Source organism: Aquila chrysaetos, chromosome 3, assembly GCF_900496995.4.
Source record: "Aquila chrysaetos chrysaetos chromosome 3, bAquChr1.4, whole genome shotgun sequence".
NCBI lineage: Eukaryota > Metazoa > Chordata > Aves > Accipitriformes > Accipitridae > Aquila > Aquila chrysaetos.
Genome location: NC_044006.1, coordinates 2,501,479 through 2,525,230, shown reverse-complemented (window position 1 = coordinate 2,525,230; position 23,752 = coordinate 2,501,479). Strand labels below are relative to the sequence as shown.

The 23,752-nt window shown below is 52.4% G+C and overlaps 2 protein-coding genes across 6 annotated transcripts in view; both read right to left on the bottom strand.

The window, feature by feature from the left end:
- Positions 1-2,112: 2,112 nt before the first annotated feature.
- Positions 2,113-11,278, bottom strand: SRMS (src-related kinase lacking C-terminal regulatory tyrosine and N-terminal myristylation sites). Of its 2 annotated transcripts, XM_030010725.2 has the most exons (9): positions 10,836-11,276; positions 10,572-10,737; positions 8,344-8,465; positions 7,306-7,472; positions 6,213-6,351; positions 5,544-5,702; positions 4,377-4,558; positions 4,059-4,215; positions 2,115-3,676 (listed from the first exon to the last, which is right to left on the bottom strand). In XM_030010725.2, exons 2-9 carry the CDS (start codon positions 10,631-10,633, stop codon positions 3,483-3,485), a joined length of 1,182 nt encoding a protein of 393 aa, XP_029866585.1. In that variant the 5' UTR covers positions 10,634-10,737; positions 10,836-11,276; the 3' UTR covers positions 2,115-3,482. The 2 variants fall into 2 exon arrangements, with proteins under 2 accessions (XP_029866584.1, XP_029866585.1); XM_030010724.2 differs by having other exon boundaries at positions 2,113-3,676; positions 10,572-11,278.
- A 1,571-nt stretch (positions 11,279-12,849) lies between these two features.
- The window catches only part of LOC115339979 (peroxidasin homolog), a 49,493-nt gene continuing 38,590 nt past the window's right edge, over positions 12,850-23,752 (bottom strand). For 3 of the 4 annotated variants that reach the window (XM_030010720.2, XM_030010719.2, XM_041122107.1), the window contains 9 exons: positions 22,821-22,929; positions 21,891-22,048; positions 19,101-20,604; positions 18,505-18,639; positions 17,646-17,854; positions 16,941-17,055; positions 16,484-16,577; positions 16,040-16,156; positions 12,850-14,672 (listed from right to left, as the gene is read on the bottom strand). In XM_030010720.2, coding sequence (XP_029866580.1) covers positions 16,061-16,156; positions 16,484-16,577; positions 16,941-17,055; positions 17,646-17,854; positions 18,505-18,639; positions 19,101-20,604; positions 21,891-22,048; positions 22,821-22,929 — 2,420 coding nt within the window. In that variant the 3' untranslated portion in view covers positions 12,850-14,672; positions 16,040-16,060. The remainder of the gene's footprint in view (positions 14,673-16,039; positions 16,157-16,483; positions 16,578-16,940; positions 17,056-17,645; positions 17,855-18,504; positions 18,640-19,100; positions 20,605-21,890; positions 22,049-22,820; positions 22,930-23,752) is intronic. The other variant, XR_003922879.2, reaches the window with a different exon arrangement.

Sequence of the window (23,752 nt, the reverse complement as noted above, 5' to 3'; positions counted from 1 at the left end):
CTCACAGACTTGGGCTTCTGCTCTGCTGGGGGTGAAAAAGCAGGGAGAGCCCGATCCCTCCCCCCAGACTGCATTCCCAGGCAGCTTCATGGTATTGCTGAGAGCAAAGACCTTGGCATCGCTTCGGTTGCTTGGGGTGCCTGGTGCTTTTGGGGATTTTTCTTGCCCCTTGGCAGCACTCAGATGTGTTTAGGAAAAGCATCTGACAGACAAGCACGTTTATTTTTGTGGTGTTTCCATCCCCACTGCTGTGGGTGTCGGTCTCTTTTCCCAAGTAATAAGTAGTAGGATGAGAGGAAACGGCCTCAAGTTGCACAAGGGAGGTTTAGACTGGATATTAGGAAAAATTTCTTCACTGAAAGGGTTGTCAGGCATTGGAACGGGCTGCCCAGGGAAGCGATTGAGTCACCATCCCTGGAGGTATTTAAAAGACGTGTAGATGTGGCACTTAGGGACACGGTTCAGTGGTGGACTTGGCAGCGTTAGGTTCACAGTTGGACTCAATGATCTTAAAGGTCTTTTCCAACCTAAACGATTTTATGATTCCAGCTGATTTCCCATGTCTCGGGTCATCGTGCTGCCCGCTGTGGTGGGATTGCAAGGAATTCACTGGGCAACAGAAGCGAGACAAGCAAAGGGGCTCTTTATATACCATACCCCTCCCTAAGCATCCCCCCCTTGCTATCGGAGGGACGACCACCCACCTCCCACGGCACCAACCCCCACGGGGACGGACATCCCCTCCTCTGCTCCCTCGTCGCTGCCTCGTGATGCTTGACGAGGTGCCCTGTTTTGACTGTTGCTTAACTCACATTTTTGGGGAAAAAAAAAAAAAAAACAACAGCTGATGCTTTCCGCTCGCTCTCGGCCCTTGCAGCGGCCCTCGTGTCACCCCGCCGCCTCCGAGGAACTCTCACAGCAGCCCCGGCGTGAGAAATACTTCCTTTCATTGCCTGCCTCTTGCTGCTTGGGGAATTTTTTTTTCTTTTTTTTCCTCCAGCAGCTTTGCTTCCCCCTCACCCTTCAAAGGCCAATGTTGGACCTTAAAAATAGAAAGAAACTCTGCAGCTCAAATACATCGCGTTAGCGTGATGCTGTTTTCCAATGCCACTCGGTGAAGTTGAATCCGCAAATGGGGCACGTGCCAGGCTGAAGCCAGAGCAGGCGAATGCCTTTAACGACAGTACTTGCAATGCCCACTCCGGAGGGGTTTGGAAAGGATTGGGACCCCGGCAGCTCTGTCTTCGTGGAATGGATTTCGGTAAGAGCCCAGTCCCTATAGTGGCCCCGATTTTGGGGGGGGGGAGCTGCAGTGCCCTGCCCAGGCTGAGATCCTGGGAGAAGATGAGAAAATCTGGGCTCCCCCCCCCTTCCAACTCTGTCTACTTTTAGGAAGCAAGCGATGACTCGGAGAAATGCCAAAACCCAGCAGATTGTGCTGGAGGGCGAACCCAAGCAGCATCATCGGTTTTTCATGCAGCTGCGGAGAAGGAAGGAAAAACTGCTGTGGGCAGCACCATGTCCCCCCCCCCCTCCACTCCACCCATCATGGCATTGCTATAGCAGAGTGAGCTGCTTCGGGGGCCACATGTCTGATGGGACCAGTGCAGGCAGCGAGGGCTGCCCACCCATGCGCCACTGCTCCCCACGCCAGCCCCCCACCGCCCCATCACCCCACGCACACCCTTCTCCTCCTGCTTATTTTTTAGCTCCATCTGGTGGCAGCCAGACCTGCAAATTTAATATCTTTATTGCTGCAACAGCCTTGCCCTGCCTGCACCGCGCGTGTTTCTGCCCTTTCTTGGCGTGCAGTAAACCCATCGCCTGCCGGACAGAGCTGCGGTTTTTAGTTTCTTGTGGAAGGGAATCGGGGCTGTGCACACGTGTGCTCTTTGCTCGGGTGTTTGATCAGGCTGCAAAATGTTTTGCAAGATGAGGGTCTCCGCTTGCAGCCGTGTCCAAACCCAACCTGTTGCTTTTTTCCAGCTGTGAACACTCGTAACGCGGAGCTGCTGCCTTCCCGGGGCACAGCCGCAGCTCCCGAGGGCTCAGCAACCGCCTCGCCCCTGCTCGGGCATCAGAGGAAGCCCGGTCGGATCAAGAATTAATCACACCCCTAAACCACATTCCCACCTCCCCTTTCCAGGCCCCTCGTGCACGGAGACTTGCTCAATTAACAGCCGGACTTGTTTCTGCTCTTTTGCACAGCGTGGATGTTGCTCGGGCATGGAGAGTATTGCATAAACTTCATTAACTTTATGTATTCCAACCCTGCTGTTGTTTCAGTCCTACCGGTCACCCCCTCTCATGCAAACAGGCAAAAACGCACTTGTCAGGAGAAAATTTATAGCCAGGCTGCGCCAGGCTGCCTTTCACCCGCAGCACGCTGTTCTCCCTGCCATCGGTGCCCCAAGCACATCGGTGCCAGCCCCGGGGAAGGCTGCCTGCACCAGCCCGGGACCTTGGCACTGCTCCTGGTGTTGCTTTTCGGTGAGTCCTTCCACCGCTGCCAAGGACAGCCCGGCCTCTGAGAGTGTGCGTGGGTTGGGGGGGGGGCAGAAGGTACTTGGCTGGAGCAAATGCTTCCCTCCAGCTTTGGGGGGGGGACAAGAGGCTCAAGGTCCTCCATATTGCCGTACCCTGGGACCAGCGAGGAGCTGAGGGTGGTGGGAACATCTCTTGGCTTTGCACCATGGGCGTGATAAAGAGCAAAACAGTGTTTTATCGAGTGCTGCCTCTGCCGCCTGCACCTGGGCAAAGAAGGCATTGAATATTTGAACCCAGAAATGCATTTTTCTTGGAATAACCACATGACCGTGAGCGAGGCAAGGAGCCAGAGCGGAGCAGCCCAGGCAGGAGCTGCCTGTGCAGGGTCCTCGGGGCAAGCCGGGCTGTTGCCTGGGATAGGGGTGGCAAACGCACACGAAGGTTTAATGCACACCTGGATGAGCAGAGACCAAAGAGACACGAAGATGGTTATATTTGTGGTTGCAAGAGTGGGACTGGTTGCAAAGCATTGCTTCCTGGGCAGGGAGGGGAGCAGCGTCCAGCGATGCCCTGCAAGGACTCACGTGGATGGATGCACACACGTTTATTGATAAATACACCGGACACTCACTACAAGAAAAATCAAGCTGAGCCACAACTGAACACAAACTGCAAACCTTCACGTTGGCGTGGGGAGCGGCAGGGACCTCCCACCCTACTGGCTGAATGAAGATGTAAACTCTGGGTGATGCCTTCACTACCACGGGGCTTTTCCAGACTGCTACACAGCCAAGCGCTGGCAATGAGGTCTCCACAACTCGTTGCCTTTTCCCTTAGCCACCTCCCTGCATCCTGACCGAGAGGGACCACGGGCTGGTTTTGGGGGGATGTGCTTTCCTTGGAGCCCTGTCAGACGGCAAACCAGAAGGAAGGAGCTTCTTGGCAAGAGCTGGCCTGGAGGGGCTTGTGCAGGAAGGATGGTGGGAAGAAGTCCCTCAGGAGAGGGAGCTGAGCAGCCGTCTGTAGATGAAGCCCAGCTTCTCCCGCAGGGCCAGGAAGGTAGGACGCTCCTCCGTGTTGCCGCTCCAGCACTCCAGCATGATGCTGTAGATCTCAGGAGGGCAGGAGCTGGGCCGCGGAAGGCGGTAGCCCCTGGTGATCTGCCGTACGGTTTCTTGGTTTGTCATTCCTGCAAAGAAGGAGAAAACGGCCCTGAATCTAATGTCCCCAGAGGATGCCCTGAAGGTACACCTGCGTGGGCCATGATGTCAACTGGCGCTGCTGTGAAATGGTGTCTCTCTGCCAGGAGGCTGGTAGAGCAGAGGCTGGGGGAGATCATCCAGCCCAAACCACATTCCTGCCCCCAGCTCCTGCACCTACTCTGCAAGCACTGAAAGTCCCTCTAAGCAATCCCCAAAGCGGACAATAACTTGCTCATGCTCTAGGAGCTGCTTCCACACCCCTTATGGGAGGGACGATATAACAATTCATGACATGGTGGCTTTTGGGGACCGTGGGCCAGCTGCCTGGCATGTGGATGGAGTGGCAGTGGAGGGGGCTGGCAGCCCTACCTTCATACGGGATCTGTCCATACGTGAAGACTTCGTAGAGCAGAATCCCATAGGACCAAACATCGGATTTGAGGGAGTAGGTGCGGTAGTTGGCTGCCTCCGGGGCTGTCCACTTCACCGGGATTTTAGTGCTGCTGCTGGTGGAATAAATGTCATCCTGAAAAGCAATGGGAGGACAACGGGTCGTGAGGGATGGTATGATGAACACAGCTGCTGCTTTTGGGGCTTTGCTGGGGCTGCGGGCTGGGAAAGGGGACGGCGGGGGAACGGCTGCAGCGTGGGGCAGCTTGGTGGCCTGGGGTGATGGGAGAGACCCACCTTGAGGAGCCGGGCAAGTCCAAAATCAGCGATTTTGCAGGTGAGTTCCTCTCCCACCAGGATGTTTCTGGCCGCCAGATCCCGGTGGACAATGTGCTTCTCCTCCAGGTACCTCATCCCATCCGCTACTTGGCAGGCGATGTTGAGCAGGTGGGAGGTGCCCAGGGACTTCCCTTCAGGACCTGTTAACCCAGACGATCCAAGCGTTGGGGGCAATCTAGCAACATCTGTTTTGGGTTTTCTGGTTTGGAAGGAGACCCTGCGCCGTCAATGTGGGACCAGGGGAACGTGTAAAATCTCAAACTGGAGGTCCCGCCTAACAGTCCTGGTTGTACTGCGTGGGAAGTGCAGCACAGCCATGTGCTCCTCAGGAATGGGACTGGGGTGAGCTCTGAAGAGCGCCTTGTGCTGCTACGAGGGTGCAGACATCCATGGCTCGTTCAAAGCTAAAGGTGACCTTCTGCCATGCAAATCTCCAGCCGGGCCTCTCAACCTGTCCTACCTGCAAGCTCCAGCTCCTCCAGCACCAAATGCTGCTGGAGCCCCAACCAAAAACGAGGTCAGTGTGGGGGAGGAGGGGATTGTACCCAGCAGAAAAACAGGTTGTGGTGGGAGCAGTTTGTCTTGTTTCCCTTCAAGAATGATTACTGGGTCAGGAAAAGAAAGGCCAAGAAAAATAAACCGATGGCCGGGTGATGAGTAGACCACGGCCTGTTACCAGGTCTGTGCATGAACGAAACCATGCTGCCGGCGCAGGAGGAGGTTTGGCCATTTCGTTCCTAACGAAGGCAGAGTTACCCAAACACGGCAGTCGGGTTTCTGTGCACTGGTGGGAGCTGGCAGACCATGGGTGGGTGAAGAAGGAGGGATGAAGGTCCCTACCAACATGGTTGGGCTCCCAGGGACTCATACGGACCCAGCCCACGCAGACACCAAAAGGATCACACCAGACTGTGTCTTTGGGTCTTGGGGTCACCCAAGACCGTCTCCACCAAGCGCCCATGGAATGCTCTGCATTACCACTGAGCTAAACAGGACCAAAACCAGGCTTGCACTCTCTGAGGGTCCCCACTCGGGTTCACAGGACCACTCTGGGCCACTGAAAGCATTCGCAGAGCAGCACTGCCCCAGGAGCCCGCTCCCCGCGGTGCCGGCATGGGTACTCACTGTTGAGGTAGCTGTGGAGGTTGCCTTTCCGCATGAGCTCAGTAATGATGTACACGGGCTCATCCAGCGAGCAGACGGCGTGTAGCTGGATCAGCTTCTCATGCCTCAGGCGCTTCAGGTTCTGAATCTCCTTGGTGAAGTCTTCTGCCTTCATGTCAGCTGGGGGAGAAAGCCAACACGGCTGTTACGAGCTACTTTCTTACATGGACGTTGGGAGCTCAGCACCTCCAACTGGGATGAGGACCTTTTTCCTCCTCACAGCTCACCCCTGCTCTCAAAGTTCATGTCTGCACACCTTGTGTCTCAGATCCAAACACCCGAGAGATGCTTTCCACCGGGCTTTGCCATTTTCAGGATCATAATCCCATCAGGACCTGACTCGTCACAAACCCATTGGACTTGACTTGCCTTGACTTATCACAAACCCATTGGACTTGACTTGGCGTGACTTATCACAAACCCACTGGATGGAGCCACTTTATAAAGGTGCAGCCCAAGCTTAGGCGGGTCCACAGAAATAGCCCAGTGGCTACTTGCCAGGTCCTACCACAGTTCGCTCGATAAGACAGACGCAGCAACCAAGAGGATTAGGAAACAAAAGGGGGTGAACGACGTGGCAGTGAATGAAAGACCCAGTTGGCCACTGTTAACCTCTGCTCCTCCACCTACCTTTTATGATCTTGATGGCCACCGGCACCGTGTTCCTCCACAGCCCTTCCCACACCTCTCCAAAGTAGCCCTCGCCCAGCTTCCTCCGCAGGGTGAACTCCCAGCGCGGGCGCTCCCAGCCGTCCCTCTCGGGGGGGGTCTGCAAAATGGACGTTGCACGCTTGGACCGGCCAGCCGGGCAGGACCTGCTGGTGGAGCCCGCACCAGCTCTTGGTGCCCACTAAGGTCCGCCGGCCGCAGAGGAGCGAGCAGGACGTGGTGCTCCACCGCCTGCGTTGCACTGGGGCTGCAGGCTGTGCATTGCTTTTTCCCTCTGCTAAACGTTCACTGGGGGTACAAAGCATGTGGGGCATCCTCTGCATTACCCCTGCTGGGAGCCGACATATGCAAGGGGGGAGATTTTTTGGAGGCTACATGAAATATTAGGAATTCGAGTCATGATTCACTCCTCATTAGACCTCAAACGTGGCTTTTTTCCATTTCCACCAATAAATAAAAATGAGTAAATGAATATTATTGCATATTATGGCTGATTCAGACTTTGGCTCATTAAGCATTTATTTTATCTTACACCTTTCAGTTTCACTCTCGGATTATTCACATGTTTAATTGTTATTTCTAAGTCATAATCGGTGGATGGAATTCTAATAAGGAAATGAGTCGGCAATTTGGGATTAATACTCTAATTGACTTTATGAGTGCCACACTAATTGGCATGGAAACTATATAAAAGCAATGTGGCCTTATTATACTCTAGGAAAAAAATTGGAAGCGCAGGTATTTCCAGATTCAGTATCAAAGGGATTTGTAACAACGCAATTTCTAGTCTTCAACGTGGAGAAGACGTTTCAGAAAGGCCTGTGCATTTTGGCCGCTCAAAAGTACGTATAAATGCCATGCCCTGGCCTTAACATGGCTGATAAAAGGTGATGCTGGCAGCTATATTAATGGTGTATTTTAAATTTAGTTTAATAAAGCTCAAATCCCAAATGGATAGACTAATTATTGCTATTTTTTCCCTAATTTCTCTTTCCTTTTTTCCACCCTGGCCATCTCCGGGACCTTGGCCGAGCCGTGCCGCTGGCGTACGCACCGCGGGGCTGCAGGGCTGCAGCAAGGGGCTCTGGATGACCTTCCAGTGCTCGGTGTAGAAGGCGAGGAGCTCCTCCATGTCGGGGAAGGGATGCCCCTTCTGGATGTAGAGGCTTCCCCCGGGGCTCTTGCAGATTCGGAAGTGGCTGACCTTCGTGTGGTTGCGCACTGCGGGGAAGCCCAGGCGGGGGAAAACTCAGCTGGTGCAATCGCCGTCTCCTTCCCACCTCCTTGCTGACTCTCACCCTCTCTCCTTTCCAGGCATCCGATCTATTAATTCACCCTAAGGCAACCTAACTCGCCCCTGGGGTGTTACATCCCACTCCCCATCACCCCTTCTGCTCCCACCTCCTGGCTCAGAAGACTCCTGGCCACGGGCGAGTGGGGCTCATTTGGACCGGAGAGGTGATGCTTTATTAGCAGGGATAATTCCCCCCACAAACGAACTGCTCGGAGAGCGGCAGAGCTCGTTGCTGCTCGAGGTGGATAAACCAGCAGCGGCTGGTGGTCCCGCAGGCACGTCGCAGCCCAGGGGACCGATGGGTGGGATGCGGGGTTCGCCGTGAATTTTTTGGGGTTGTTTTTACATGGATCGGACCAGACTGTAACAGCACTGCCTGGTCCGAAGCCCCCTGAATTCAGCTTTCTGTATGTGGGAGCAGCCCAGGCCCTGGTCATCTGGAGTGGTAGCATATTTTTAGACAACCCTCAGATGACAAAAGCTGCTGGAATGAAATCCTGGGAGTTTGTGCCACGAAACCATCATTAAGCCGCTGTGAATTGTTTATGGCTTCCATACCCTGGACGGGAGAAATGTACTTTCCTTTGCCGCAGTAATTCGGCAGTCCATACCTGCATCTATTAGCTTTCCCCACGCTTTCAGAAAGCAGTCAATTCACTTTAACAAGATGCTGTAAAGCACTTTAAACATATTTCCGTGTTTTTCACCCCTTGCTGACCAAGCCAGGAGCTGCCCCTAAGGAACAGCCTGGTTCCTTTCCCTGTGCTAATTTTCTCTGGATAATTGCCACAAAATTACCTGAGAGAGAGTATTCGCCCTTGCTGCTCTCACTGTCGCGGACGAGGAAGGAGCCGTGCTGGTTGGGAGGCGAGAGGAGGAGCTGCTCGGCTTCGTTTCGGCTGATCTTGCTGAAGTACCAGCTGGGTATAATAAGAATAAAGCAGAGAAAAGGGGTTAGCGTGGTTCAAGGAGATGATGCACGGACGGGGTCACATCCACCCCAGGGGGTCCCGCACCTTCTGAGCCAGGGAGGGGGAGCAGCTCCCTCCCACCGTTTTGCTCATCCCTGGCAGCCACCAAGCGAGCGGCACGGCTTTCCTTTACTCCTGTAAATGCGGCTGCCACGCTCGCCATTGCCAGCCCGCGTCAGGGCTGCTTCGTTGGATTGGTTTTGCGGGCACTTGCTGCGTTTTGTTGCAGCTTGCTGACCGCAAACCGTTTTCTCCAGCAGCGTCTGGTCACCGCTGTATCAAGCTGGCCAGGTCTCAGCTCCATCCCCAAATCAGGAGGTTTACGCTTGCGGCTCAGCGCAGCACCTGGGCTGACAGCCTGCGGTAAATAAAGCACCGACCACCTGGTGCTGCGTGGAAGATGCTCTGGTGGGGTTGCACCCATCTGTCCCGCCACGAGAGCAACAGCTACAGACACAGCATCGCTTTGCACTTCTTGACCTGCGGCTGATGGACACAACCAGCTCTCAGAGCGCCTGAGCAAATCGCATCAACGAAAACATCTCTGGGAATTGCTCTTTGCTGCTCCAGACACGGCAGCACTGGTCGGGGACCTCAGCAGCACCAAGCCAGAAGGGAGGACCCAGCCAAACCCCTCTTCTGTGCCCGGTCAGTGCCGAGATTCATCACCAAATCTCCAGCAAGAAAAGGCAGGTTGGCCGGCTGGGTCCCGACTCAGCGGGATGCACGGGAGCGTGGAGAAGATGCTGCTTCATCCAGGCTAATACAGCCAGGACGTGAGAAGCCCAAGATTTCGTCATGAGCTGGGATCGCCAGCGTCTGAGAAGCCGTGCAGGAAATTATACGTCGTGGGGTTACGGCAGCTGAACAAATTACCACCCAGCTCTGACCTGCGGCTCCGCAGAGTCTGCGTGCTGGCGGCTCGTTCCGGCTGCGAAGCCACGCACGTTTGCTGCCAACCGCCCTCCCACGCCGCGGCATCCCCCCTCGCCTCCGTTCTCGGGACGGGGCTGGGCACGAGTTGCGCACGCACACGCACACGCTCGGCTGCAGCCTGCCCAAGCGTTTTGTGCGACGGGACTAAAGCAGCGAGCCGACCCCACGGTCCTCGCCGGTGCGGCGTCTCCCATCCCACTGGCTGCAGTCACTGCCTTTGCACATCAGGGCCCCTTCCCAGGTTTCCCCCCCGCTCCTTTCCTTTACTCCTGCTCCTGGAGAAGTGCTGGGGGAGTCCGCAGGGCGATGACACCCACCCCGTCCACACGCTCCGCATCGCTCGGAGTGACTCAGAGCCCGGTGCAGAGGGAGCAGCAGTGTCTCGGGGCGCTTTGCCCGGCGTGTCGGGACCGGGCTGCCTTACGCAACGATGAGCCTGGGCTTTCCCCAGCTGAGGGAGGGCTGAGACATCAACCCAAGCTCCGTGTCGGGTGGGAGAGGCACTGACAGGGAGGCAGCCCCCGAACCTGGATGAGCAGGAGCCAGACGGCGGCAGCAGCACCACGGCTTGGCTCTACAGAGCTCCGGGCTTCCCAGCAGGTCCCAACCCAAACTGCTTCTCCCCACACTCCCGGGCCCTTTGGCAGGGTTCAGGTACAAGCTTCCCCAGCTCCCTCCCTCCCCGCTGCCTCCCCTTTAATGCGGGGCAAGAGGGAGAGGAGCTGGAGCAAGCAGGAGCCCGTTTATTTGGCACCGTAGCTGCACCCATGCGCACCATCGCTCCGCGTCCCAGCCCGGAGCCATCCCATCTCGTGTGAGGGTGATGCGCCCGGGGAGGGGGACCAGCATCTCTGCCCCTCGGTGCATCCCCCCCAACCCTCGCTTGCTGTGCTGAATACCTCCACCCCACTGCCGTGAGCTGCAGGACCTTCACGGCAGGGATGCCCGAGGGAGGGCAGATCCCCGCTCGGTCCCGCCGCCGCTGACGGCGAAAGCAGGGGACGAGGAGCTCGCGCTCCCTGCCATCGCAGAGGGCGAGCGCTGCCTTTCCCTGGGCAGGGACATGCCACCCTGGTCCAGCCTCCATCCCCCAAGGGGTCCAGAGCATCGGATACTTACGGCCGGTGAGCGGAGGTGCCCTGGCTGAGGTTGGCCACGTACGCAGCGGGAACGTACCCCATGGCCGGTTCCCCCAGCAGCCGCCGGGCTAAGACATACTCTCCTTCTTCTCTGAGGACACGAAGTTTGTCCCCTGCGCTTACGCTCAGTTCCTCCGCGCTCCGGGCTGTGAAAGCGTATAAAGCGATAAAGAGAGAAGACTTGGGGATGAAGGAAACGGAGTTCGGCTCCGAGTGCAGCGAAACGGAATCAGAACCAAGATACCCCAGCGAGCAGCTCTCCGGCACGGAGCGGGGACGGAGCTTGTTCCAGAAGGACGTCAGGAAGGTCAAACGCTTCCGGACAAACTGCTCCATCCCCGGCGGACGCGGTGGATGCAGTGGTCTATGCCACCGCTCTTCTCGAGGCCGGAGGAAGGGACGATGCAGAGGTCATGCCGCCGGCCGGGCGGCTCACGCCGCCGTCCCGCGTCCCTCGCGCGCGTCTGGGCGCTCGCCGGCCCTTCCCGGCGAACTTCCTATTTCTGAAAGTGAAACTGGTTGATCTGGTGGGACGAGTCTGCAGGTGGGACGAGTCTATAGGCGGGAGTCCCACGGGCACATCTGGGAGCCGGGCACAGCTGGAGCCAGGCTCGCCGCTCTCGGAGAAGAACGGCTTTTTTTTTTTTTTTTTTTAATTATTATTTTACAGTCTGCTCTCCTGCTTGTTACTAGAGCACCCGTAAACACAGCTCTCTGTTCTTCAAGCAGCTCTTGTGACAAGTGGCTGACTTGAGTTAATAGTCTTGATCTCACTTGTGTGGGAGGGTATTTTTTTTTTCATAGGAAAATAATTGCATCCACAAATATGCGCGAGTTAAAACAGAATTAAGGAGATAACCTTTGAGGAGATCTGAAGTGGTTTAGATATTTGCTGGGTGGATATTGTGGGGTTTATAACACAAGATCCTTTTTCCTTTCGGTCTGCAATGACGTCCCAGGGCTACCCCGCTAAAGCATTTGCCTCCTCCCACTAATTCCCCATTGCAAAGGATCTCTAGGGAATCCACTTCCCAGATCCACCAGGATCTGGTGCTTGCTGGCATCCAGCAGAGATGGGTCCCCCTCAGCATCAGGAGGTCCTCATCTGAGGCAGGGTCTGGATCAGCCCCAGGCGCCTGGTTGGCATCCCGAGCCGAGCCCCGGCACGCAACCCCGCGGCTCCTGCTGCCGTCAGCACACCGCGCTCCTCGCGGTCCTGGTCGCGCTCGGACGCAGACGTGCTACAACTCCCCCGACAAACCCCAGCAACCAGAGGCATCGGCCAAAGGACGGAGATTCCCACCTCGCATCTTACACGTGCGCTTTAAGCCGCCTGAAGATCGCTGCTCCGGTGAGAAATCTCAATGCCAGCCCCCCCCCACCCCAGCCCCTGCCCGGGTTTTGTCATTTAACTGTTCCATCTAATTAGTGGGAATTTTGTGCCTGGCAACTCCGCTCCTGGCCTTGAGCCCATTATTTCGATCCTCCTCTGCTTGTAATTGGCCTGGGTAGCTCATTTTGGGTGTGCAGTTGGGTTTTGAAAGAGGATGCTTTAAAAAAAAAAAAAAAAGGAAATTTAATTGTAGGGGTCTAGGTTGCAGACTGCAACTGTATGGTGTATGAGGAACAAATTGGACCCATCCCTGGGTCAACAGCTCTAGGCCTGCCGTGTCCTGCGTCCTGGGTGTCCCATGATGCCCAAACAACCTGCAAAAGCTGGATTTCAATATCTGGGTTTGGGGGTCAGCTCTTTCCTCACCCTCTCCCAGGCAGAGAAGCCCAGGACAGAGGGCAGGAGTACACAGCGCTCCGTGAGCATGCCTGGCACATTGCTGCACAGATGGAAATGAGGAAAAAAGGGAGTCTTTAATAAAATATTCTGCTCCCTACTTACCAAAGTAGCACCTGAATATACGGGTAATTCCCCCAAGATCTTCCCCCACCTGCCCAGCACACAGCGTCGCCCTCGGCGGCACGCAGGGATGTGCAATTTCTCCGTGTATTTTTCCCACTTCAGCATGGGGAGGGGAACAGAGGATGGAGCGCAGAAAGGTTTGCAACACACAGGGAAGGGACACCCCCTCTGCTATCCTTCTGCAGCGCTTCTGGCAAGTCTGGTCCTCACCTCACACTCCATCAGGAGGAAAATGGGCTGCTTGGTTATGCATTTAGAGATTATCTGATTAGATCAAGCACCGAACGTTTATGCCTTACTGTTTTGAATGAGGACTTGGTAAACTTGTGGTTTGCAGAAGGAGACTGGAGACTGATTTACCTTTATTGACCTTTGCCAGATTAGATTCTCTAGTGGTACAAGCAATAGACAAGTGCAGCCGATTTATAACACGCAAGGCTTTGGATCTTGATTTGCACCTAAATGAAAGAGTACTTCAAAATGACAAACATCCCTGAGGACTAAATACTGACTCTGAGCTGAACTTACCAGACATGCATAACACACACTCATCACTGCAAACCTGTGTCTGCAGAGGACACGCACACACAGCTCAGAGTCCCACGCCAGGAAATAGCTGATAAATCACAACCTTTCTCTAGTATCTTTTTTATTTTTCCTATTAAGTTCCAGGAGCATCCCTGCTGCTTTGAATCCCTTTGGTACTATAAAACACCTAAAAATAAAAAAAAGAAGAAAAGAAAAAGCAAGTTCATAAAAGTTTCTGGTCCTTGCACTGTGGGAGGGAAGGTGGGAGGATGTAGGAAAAGTGAGAAAGATAAGGAAGGCACAGATATCTGATGGATCAAGTATTTTCTCTTTAGTCCCTGTGACCAGCTAACAAGGATGTATTAAAAACCGATCTGTCCACAGATTTGGGGCTATGGTGGATACACAGGGACTTTAGTTCTAGCACCACTAAAAAGCACCTCCAAAGAGCAACAAAACCAGAAGACTTGTTCAGTAGAGCTGGTTACATAGTCCTGGTTTAGTTGCAGAGCACCTGGGAGCAATAAACACAAACAGCACTTTGCATTCATCCGTGTGTCAAATACTGCACATAGTGTTCTCCCGTACTAATTGACAGAAAACAGCAGCTCCCCTCCACTAATGAGAGCGCCCATTACATCTAATTATCTGAGGTTCTGTTCCAGGTCCTGTTACGTTTACACTCAAAATACATCTTCCAGCAAAGAGCCTTTTAGGAGGAAAAAAAAGGGAAGACAAACATAAATCCAATTAAACCCCTAAAGGAGCAGAAAGTTGGAGAATGCAGGTCACGCCGAGGAAAATGTTTTCGAGCACTGGGCACGTAACGGTAGGTCACTCGCAGGGTCACGTAACCCAGGATGTGCCGTTCGTTACCCGAGGACTGCCAAAACACAGCAGCTGATCGTGGCATCAGGGGCGGCCACGGTCTGCTGTGTCTGGCATCCCATCCTGAAGCACCCAAACAGCCGGGAGACTTCCCCAGGCCTTGGGTTCACCTTCTCGCTACTGGCAGGGACGGCAAGCCCAGCCCAAACGGTGCTTGCCAGGGCCCTGAGGTTCCTCTTGCTCCTTCTGTTGGCATGAGAAGATGGCTGGGGAGTTGTTTTGGGTTTCTTGTTTGGTTTTTTTTTGGGTTTTTTTTTTTTTTTTAAGATTCCTCCAGATGCTTCCTGGCACCACAGTGCATATGAGAAAGATTTTGCCTCGTAATGAATTCTTTCGGTTGGGTGCCCATGGGACATTTCAGACAAGGGGAGGTAGATGACGACAGCATTGCGTGGGAGGAGGACGAGAGCAGAACAGCGGCACTAAAGCAGCTTCAATAATTCTCCATTTCCTGGGGACTGCGGAAGAAAGCGGCGTCTTGGCAGACCGCTGGTCTGTCCCCATCAAAGAAGGCAGAGCCCATCCCAGGGAGGCTGACAAGGGCAGGAACGGTCCAGGGGCCGAGGGGCTCACAGGCAGTCACTGCAGAGGGTTCAATACAGGCAAAAAGTACAGTCATCCTGGGACAGGGAGCGGTACAGGAGGTGTGAGAGGAGGCAGAGCATCGCGGGGTCTCGTGGCTGCTTTCTGAGCCCTGTAGGAGTGGGTTGGACTGGCTGGCGGAGAGTGGGAGTGCAGGTCACAGGGCACCTGAAATAGCACAGGAAAGCAGAAAAACTCTATGGGAGGCAGCTGGAGGCAGAGCGAGCTGTTTGTACAGCGCCTGGCGGGTCTGGGGCATGCAGAACTGCAGCACCAGAACAGCAACAGCCCTTGGAACCCACAGGAATACTTTTCAGGGACCCTGTAAACCCTGGAGTGCACTTCAAGGATCTGAAATGATGGCAAGGAAAAGCTAACTCACGTGTCACACTATAATTTATGTCAAATTTCTAAAGGGGAATCGCTGTTTGACTGGAAAGTCTGTAAGGACCAACACACCAAATCAGACTGGAAAACAGTGTGGCCAGCCTACAGGCTTCCCCTTCTGCTTTCTGCTGAGATTACCGGCACAGACCAGCCTTTGCGTGCCCTATCCTGTAATCTAACTTCCTGAGGATGCTCCTTCTAGTACAGACTGCCTGGCAGAACAACGCTTCTGCATAACTCCTCTGCTCCTGTCCCTGGAGTAATCATTTGCAACACATAAAAACCATTAAAAACCTTCTCCAGACTGGCAGGTGCCAGTGAATTGTTCACCCTCTCTTTCAAGGCTGCAGAGATCTCCATGGAAAGCGGGCTAAGGGAGCTCAGTCTGTGCTCTCCGTGCCCCTAAACACCAGGGACCAGAGGTCTGGCAGCTTTCTGCCCGCACCCTGCCACAGCTGAGCAGCAGCAGGAGTCCCCAGGCTGGCAAGTGCTGACAGTGACTTTAGACGTGCACTTCACAGCCTTGCTCCCTTGGCTCAAGCTGAGCAAACAGAGGACTGGTGCCTTCAGAAGAGAGGTGCACAATGACTCAGATGTTGAGGGGGAAATCTCTGCCAATATGTAAGCAAATGTTGGATTGCTCCATCTGCCCAGATGTCCTTGTTTCCCTGAGGGGGAACCAGTCCATCTACTCCATCACTGAGCTTTGTGATATCTCTCTCCCCACAAAGGTCCTTTGGAGGCTGTTGGATTTGGGGTTATGATATTAAGTGTTGTTAGAAGAAACCTATCCAGAGTCCCAGAAGAATAGGCCTGAGAGACCTCGCCCAGTCCACCTAGTCCGTCCTATACTTAAGTCTTTCCCCATCTTTGCCAAACCAGTTCTTAAAAGACCTCCAGGAATGGATACGCCACAACGTCCCCAGACAACCCACTCCAGTGAGTCACTAATCATTACTGGTAGAAATGAGTGTCTAACCTGCTGCATTTAAGCCTATTACCTCTTGTCCCATTCATCACCAGATTGCTCCATCCCTTTCTGCAACAGCATCTTCTGGATGTGAAGACTGCTGAGGTGTCCCACCACGCGCTCAGCAGCACCACATTGATCCACCACTTGGATCCCAGCCCAGAACAAACACACTGACCTTATACGAACAGTGACATGGTCATCTTTTTCTCCATTTGTCTCCAGTCTTCTTCCCCTGTCCATGAGTGCTGGTGTTCCTGTGGTGCCACCTCAGCTGGCTCTCTAGTACATTCACCTGGTGGGGATGAGAAAGAGGAGTCTGCACCATTGCACAGATAGTCTTTAACCTGTCTCAAATACAAGAAGAAAGTGCTGGCTCAAGTTACTTTTGCTGAGGCTCAAACTTGCGTTTTACCCTACAGTTGTAGAGGTCTGAGCTCACAGAGCTCAGCTTCATCTCTTCTCTCCCTACTCTACCTCTTCTGTACCTGTTCCCTCTGATCGGATGGTTGCTCTTGGCTCTGGAGGACACAGAAGTTGCAGAGGCTGCCCGTAGCAAATAGCTAAATCCTGCTCCTGGGGTGACTCCACGGAAGACAAACATTGGGGCACAAAGTTTTACCTGTTTCCGTAGGGAAGCAACTGTCTTCTCCAGTTCAGCCACAAGGGACTCGAGATTCTCTCTGGAGGAAGGGCTTGGAGAAGGCGCCTCATTTCTGGGGTCAGGGATAAAAAATGAAAGGGATTATGCAAATATCAGCTTCCTGGGTGAGAGAATCATTCTGCCTGCTCCAACATCAGCCTCCAAATAAGCGTCAAACAGAAGGGCCCGACTGCCAGATTCACCTGCCAAGAGATGCCAGCCAAATAGCCACTCAGCCCAGGTATTTAAATATCAGAGTCAGGCTCTGCACTAAAGTGTTGGAAGACTTTGACCGAGCTCAGCATTTATCTACTGGAACACCCCTGACCTCCAGACCTCTGCAGAATGACAATTTCAAAAGTCTGAATGGACTGAGTTATTGAAAACTTTTCTTATCCTTCATAAAATGGAGGTAAAAGAAGCGGCGATACTACACCTGGGGAAGGCAGGCTTATGCTTGGCAGGGTTTTCCTCTGGGTAGCTGAAGCCAGGAGACCTCTTGCTTCGGAACCGCTGAGAAAGAGCCCTGAATTGCCCACGTGTCTGGCAGTCTTAGGAAGGAAGGGAAAGGCTGCAGTGAGCACTCATGTTTAAAGCAGAACCATGTGGATTGCAGGCAGCGCTGCCCTCCTTCACCATCCGCCCCTGACACGTCTCTTATGCTAGAGGAGAGGGGGCAACCAAGGTGTGTAACAGGGCATGCATCACGCATGGATTCCCATGTGTCAGCTGGACATCTGTACCCAGAATATAGCACAAAGGGACTATGGCAGGATCTGTGGTTTAATGGCAGAGTTTTACAGACTCCCAAATGAATCTGTAAAGTGATACACGGTGGGGATCGCCATGCCTACGTCTTGTTTCAGTCTGTCCTCTAGGCATGTGCTGTTGGCTGCTGCCAGAGGCAGAAGCCCTCAGCTAGGTGAGGTAGGTCCCTTCCAACTGAAATATTCTATTCTATTCTGTTCTATTCTGTTCTGTGCTGTTCTGTTCTCCTCTTTGCATCCATTTGCTGACTGATGGTTTTCATGGTGTAGCATGAAACCAGCTCCTGGCATTTCGTATAAGCTGACGGCACGTGATGAATGCCACCCAGAGCCATCCCCACGTCAGTCGGTGCTAGAGCAGCCTCCTTCCTTACCCTCACAACAGTCCTGCCACAAGCGGAGGTCCACCGCGGGAATCTCTTCACAGCCGACCATGCCCTGCGGGTACGATGCCACCCGGAATACATCTCTCTGGAGCTGCTGGATGTGGTCACCGTTGTCACAGATGACACGAGCAAGGGACGTCTGTCTGATCTGAGTCAGCTGCGCCGGTGTGAAGACTCCAGGATTCTCATACCAAAATCTGCAGTGGGTTGTAATCACAGCATGACTCAGGAGTAGGAGAAGAAGATGGGGAGTGAGGCTGGGAGAGGGAGAAGTGTTCCCCTGCATCTGTGTGGCAGCACCCACACCCCTCAAAAAGGAGCTTTTATTCTGGTGTCAGGCAGCTGCAAACACAGACTGCCCTTTTCTGAACCCAGGAACCCCCGTGAGCTGCTGGTTGGAGCTGCAGGATGCCACCACCTGCAGGTACAGCCCCTTGGAGGGGAATCCCAAGGCTCAGACAGCTCTGCTGTAGCACGCTGGGGCACGGGTGAACAATGCTCCTGCCCTAAGTGTATCAGGGGGCAAAGATGTGTCTCATTCACACAAGCACCAAATAGGAATTAGACAGGAGCTCCCGTGGACGTTTGCTAGCATTTTTATGAGACATCGGGCACATCCTCAATGGTGCTCAGTGTCCTGCAGTGAAATGAGAATTATTAAATCAGGAAAGGACACATTGACAGTAACTGTAGCAAGTCCTTTTGCAAATGCGCAGGACAGAGGAGACTCTTCCTTGTATCGTAAGACCAGAAATAATAAAAAATTACAGGTTCTCTTCCTCCCTGTAGGGAGCAAATCCCCCCAAACAGAATAGCAAAGACTTTGGGTTGACTCCGATGATAATACCTGTCTCCATCCCTCAGCCTTCTGAACTGTGTCGTTAACAGGCACATCAGCGTTGGTCCAACTCTGGTACCAGGAACAAGATCTTCCACCATCAGTGCTGGAAACAGGTCAATATTTTTGGTAGTTCCATATAAACTGCAGGATAACAGATATTAAAAAACAGTTAAAAGACTATCGAAGAGTGGGGATAATATAAATCTGATCCCGTCATAGGAATTTGTACACAAGGAACTCATCTGGACAGTATTTATAATGGTCTTATCTAAAAGACAATGGGATAAAGGCCTGCCTTGGAAAGAGGCAGCCAGTGCAGATAGGATGCAGTTTAGTCTCACTGGAAAATAGCTCCAAGGCTCAATCTGCTCCCAAACTACACCACAGCAGTGCCTGATGACATTCCACTCAGAACCAGACGGATCACTTGGAAAGACCTCATTTGTCTTACCCCGTTCTTAAACCACAGCTATTACCCTATCTTAACATCTCTGGGTAGCAATATGTGGGAAGATTATTTGATGGGTGTCCTGGGAGAAGCAGAAACTTTGCACTGACTGATCTCCAGCGATTTTGATGCTTCCAAGTCCAGGCTACAGTACCTCCTGAGCTTTTCCCTGATCTCCAAGTTCTTGATCTCATTTCTGAGGTCCTCAAACTCCTGTGCAGATGAGAGGTTGCAGAAGACCCTGAAGTCGTTGTAAGGTGGGATGCCATGGTCTCGCCCTCTCTGGATGTTGATAGCAGCCAAGTCCAGTGAGACAGAGTGTGCCATGGAGAAGAGTTTCTCCGTCAGCTCCATGTTGAGGAGTTCGGAGGGGACGCGCATTTTCCCAGGAACCCCAAACAGCCCACGGAGGAGGGGGTCAATCCCACCCTCCTGCGTGATCCTGAAAGGGGAGAAGAAGGCCTTGTGCAGGGGGATGTGGCCTTGGCGGATGGGCTGGAAGGTTTCGTTCAGCCGGTACAGGATGGGGTTGATCAAGGTGTGCCCAAAGCGGAAGGCAGCAGTGGCAAAGGCGTTGAGAATCCCCGCGTTGACGTTGGGATCGTAGCCTTTGTACTCACCCAGCATCTTCATCCCAGCTTCCCCAAGGACCTTGGGGAGCCACTGGGCATAGGTGATATGCTGCATCTGGGCACCCACAATCTTCCGTGCCTCGTGATACAGGAGATCTCCATCCCAGTGGGGATTGAGGGCCGACAGCTCTGCGGCGATGCGGTTGTGCTCCCTGAACCAAAGCGTGTGCATGGCCGTGAGACCCAGCTGCTCATTGGCACGGTGGTCTCCTGCCAGGAAGCACGGCACGGGGCTCTCGTTCTCATCTCTCATGCACTCGGTGGGTGGCCCCACAGCAAAGGGAAGGAGATGCTTCCCCGAGCTGGGCACAACTTGCCCTCGCTTCAGCAGCCCATTTTGGCTGCTCAGATCCCGCAGCTCCCGCGATTCCTGCTCCGTGCTGCCGTAAACATTGGAGGCATCGATGTAAGACGTCAAGTGGTTGATCTGCTCCCTGGCGTAGACGGAGTTCATCAGCAGGGAGGTCATCCCGCTGCCGCACACAGGGCTCGAGCGGACAAAGAACATGCAGCGCCCGTTCCTCACGCGGGGGTCGTTAGCAGGGACCATGACGGAGAAGCAAGGCGGGTCGTTGCTGCACACCTCGCTGCAGGGTGCTCCATCTGAGAAGCGGGACATGCTAATGGCTGCCACCGTTTGGTCCATGTCGTGGTCCAGAAACTGGCCCCACTGCATCAGCATGTGCGTGAACTGGTCATCGGGGGTGACGGTCTCAGTCCCGACCATGGCGGTAGAGACAAGGCGAGGTAGAGGAAGGGGCAGGTCCCTGGCATCTTCTGCCATGGAAAACCCCCGGGGGAGGTTAAATCCATTCTGGTAGGCGGGTTTCAGGAGCCTCTGGAAGGCTGTGAGAGACGCACCCCACATCGGGTGCTGGAGGTTGTTGCAAGAGCCGTCATGGGTCCTGTACTTCTTGTGGAAGCAGATATCCGAGCAGTTCGGTGTGCGGCGGTGGGCAGAGCAGCCCGACAGGTTGGCAATCATGTTCAGGTAGTGAGGGGACACCAAGTCATTGTACCGATAGCCTGCGAAGGTAAAGGCAAAGCACCAGGTCAGACCACAGCCACGGCAGCCATCGGGTTCCTACTATCCCCTGTAAGGGCTCCGTGTGAAACCCGCTGCTGGGTGGGCACGGGAAAGCCAGGTCTCTGATCGTCGTGTTGCTATGTAATTTATGGAAGGCAAATGAAGCACAGGATCATATCAGTCCCACAAAGAAGAAAAGAAGGGGAAAAGAGTTTAGTATAAACTGCACAGAGGTGGAAACCAGAAATGTTGTGACTGGTAGACCAAACCGTGGGGGTGGTCTCAGTCTCCATTCTAGGTTTATTTTACGTCTCTCTGGGTTGTTACTGCAACCTCGAGCACCATCAACCATCCAAACTCTACGTGACAAGCAGCAGGGAAGCTGTGGGTGACTGCCAGGGCGCTACGCCATGCGAAAGCGCTGAATAATGCTGTGCTGTGCGGATGCTGACAGACCAACGAGGAGGAGAGGCTGGCAGTCCGACCAGCTCAGACGAGACCTGCAGCCTGGAGAGAGACTCCTCGCACCCTGGAATACATCCAGGCAGGAAAAAATATTTACGGGCCCCAAATGTACATGCCTGCTACATGATGATTCACACGTATAGGTAGAAACACGCAGCGTATGGGAATGCCTGTTGTATATAAAGGAAGTCCCAGCTAGCAAGTTTTGGAGTCCAGCTGCTGGATGCTTGGACATCACTAAATATTTTTGGTGTTGCATTGCTTTGTTGCTTGCTATCCTGCCTCGATAAAAGGAACCCGAGTGGCTGGAACCCATCTGAGTTTGTAGCTAAGAGGTCAAAATAGTAGAGAGACAGAGGAGTGATATCCCCCTTCTGCTGTTACAGCATCCGAATACTCCAGAGTTTACAGTATTTTTCTCGTTGCCACTTGGAGGGCAGGAAACATCTCTGACTACGCTGCTGAGGGACTGAACCTCGGATCCACAAAGGTACTCCTTTGTGAGCTAGATGGCTAAATATTTTTAAAGATTAGAGCTTCCACAGCCAGTCAAGAAATCTTTAGCAAAACGGGGAACTGAAAACACTTTCCTGAGTACTGGGTTGGTACGGTAAACGCAAGACCAGCCCTCCAGCTGTTATGAAAACCATGAGATGTAAGAGAGAATTGCAACCCAGAGAACACATTTCTTGATATGCCCCAAATTGACCTGGACTTTTGGTACACCGTTGCACTTCTTAAACTTTCTGCATGTCTACACATTGTTGTTTTAATTTAATCCCGCGCATGAAGTTAAGAAGGGAAATAAAATCTCTCCTACCTGTGACGTTCATATCCACGATTAGACCTTGTTGCACGTGTTCCTGAATCAGCTGCAAGGTCCTTTCAAAGATCTCACCTGCCCTGGCTGTTTCAATGGTGTAGGGGTCCCGGGGGTAACGGAAGAGAGCCAGCAAGTCATTGGGGGTCTTGGGGCGTCTGTTTCAAGGAATTAGAAGTGATGCAGGAACATTAAAATAAATAGACTCTGTTCAGAGCAATGAGACTCTACAGGCAGCAAGAGTCAGGCTCTAAGCCTGGTCTGCTGCTTGACCCCCAAAACTAGTGCATAAGACCCATGTGGCTTGCCTGCATATTGCAGATGATTAAAGAAAGGATATTTTTCCCCAGGAAAATACACATATTTAATTTCCTCAGCATCTCTTGTTTTTTTCTGCCATAGTAATTTATTTTTCACTTTTCAACAGCTGAAACCCAGAGGTTTTGGGCTTAATACAAACTATCTTTTCAATAAAAACGTATATTGGGGTGGAAGAGGAAGGAATTACCATTCACTCGAGAAGTCATTTTTCACTGAGGAAATGGTTAGAATATTATATTATTACTTCTGTTCACCCTACACAAAGTCAGTTGCATTTATAAAATGACTCTGCTGATTGATTATTTTCTTTTCTATGCACTGTCTCTGGAGCCAACTCCAGCTGACAAAATGTACGTTGCAGATATAAGTGACATTAAGAGGTGACAGTCGTGTATCAGATTTTTCCAGAATCCCAAATGCCTGTTATGAAGCTCTATCACATCCTTACATCCTACATGGTGCAGCTTCAACCTCCGATACTCGAAACAATACTGTAGCTTTCATTTGCGGATTGTCAATGACAAAATGAGATTTGAGAAAGCTTCATTCATTGTCGTCTTTATCTCTTTTCTCCTTCAAGTCTCAGATCGTGGCACTTCACGCACTTACTTGCTAAACAGCTCAGTGCGTGTTGAATTGATGGCGTGGTCCACACTGCTGATGGCTTCCCGTATCGATGTGGCTACAAACGTGTCGCCGCTCCGACCGACATCCGTGGCTTTCCAAAGCAGAAAGAAAGAACAAAATATCCTAAATTCACCTCGATATTAATTTGCCTTTCAAGCTCAAGAAAATCTGTGTATCAGTACAAGCCCCGTAGTTACTCCACTGCAGGTCAAACTGCGTTTCCATTTGCAACATAAACATAATGAATTTATTTTTTTAAAACGGATATTCTGAAAAAGAAATTAACTGCCTGAAGGTGATTTTTTCAGGAGATGGCTGTGGAACACAGAGTCAGAGTTTGCTCCTGTACAGCTTTGCAAATAAATGCCTGTTTTGGTTGGTGGTTAAACTGGAAAAAGAAAATGTAAAAATCACAGTGGGTTAACCCAAAATAATGTATTTAATTCCCACAAAGGAAACTTCTAAAAGTCATGAAATTCATTTGAATGTATTGCTCATATATTAATTTTCCATTCGTGGAACACTTCTAATTCAGTTCAAATTTAGTGTTAACACATCAGATACATCATTTTAAATCAAAAAATATGCTGTTTGAATACCTTCAGAAGTAAACACATGAATTCTTAAAAATTACTACAGAATGCATTTCTTAAGCCAGGGACCTTGTCACATCTGAACAAACCAGTTCCCATTTGGCTACCAGTGTGTGCAATAGCCCGCTGGAAAACGAGATATCAGTCAAGAATAAATCACAGAAATTATTTTAGGAATAATTTCAGACAACAAAGATATTTCAGATTATTCTCAGCTCCTTGCATACAATCCCTGTATAGAAAATGATACTAAATTCATCTAATAAGCTACTCACTATCCATGCTGGTTATTCCTGCGTCCTTGAGGAATAGCCCCTTACT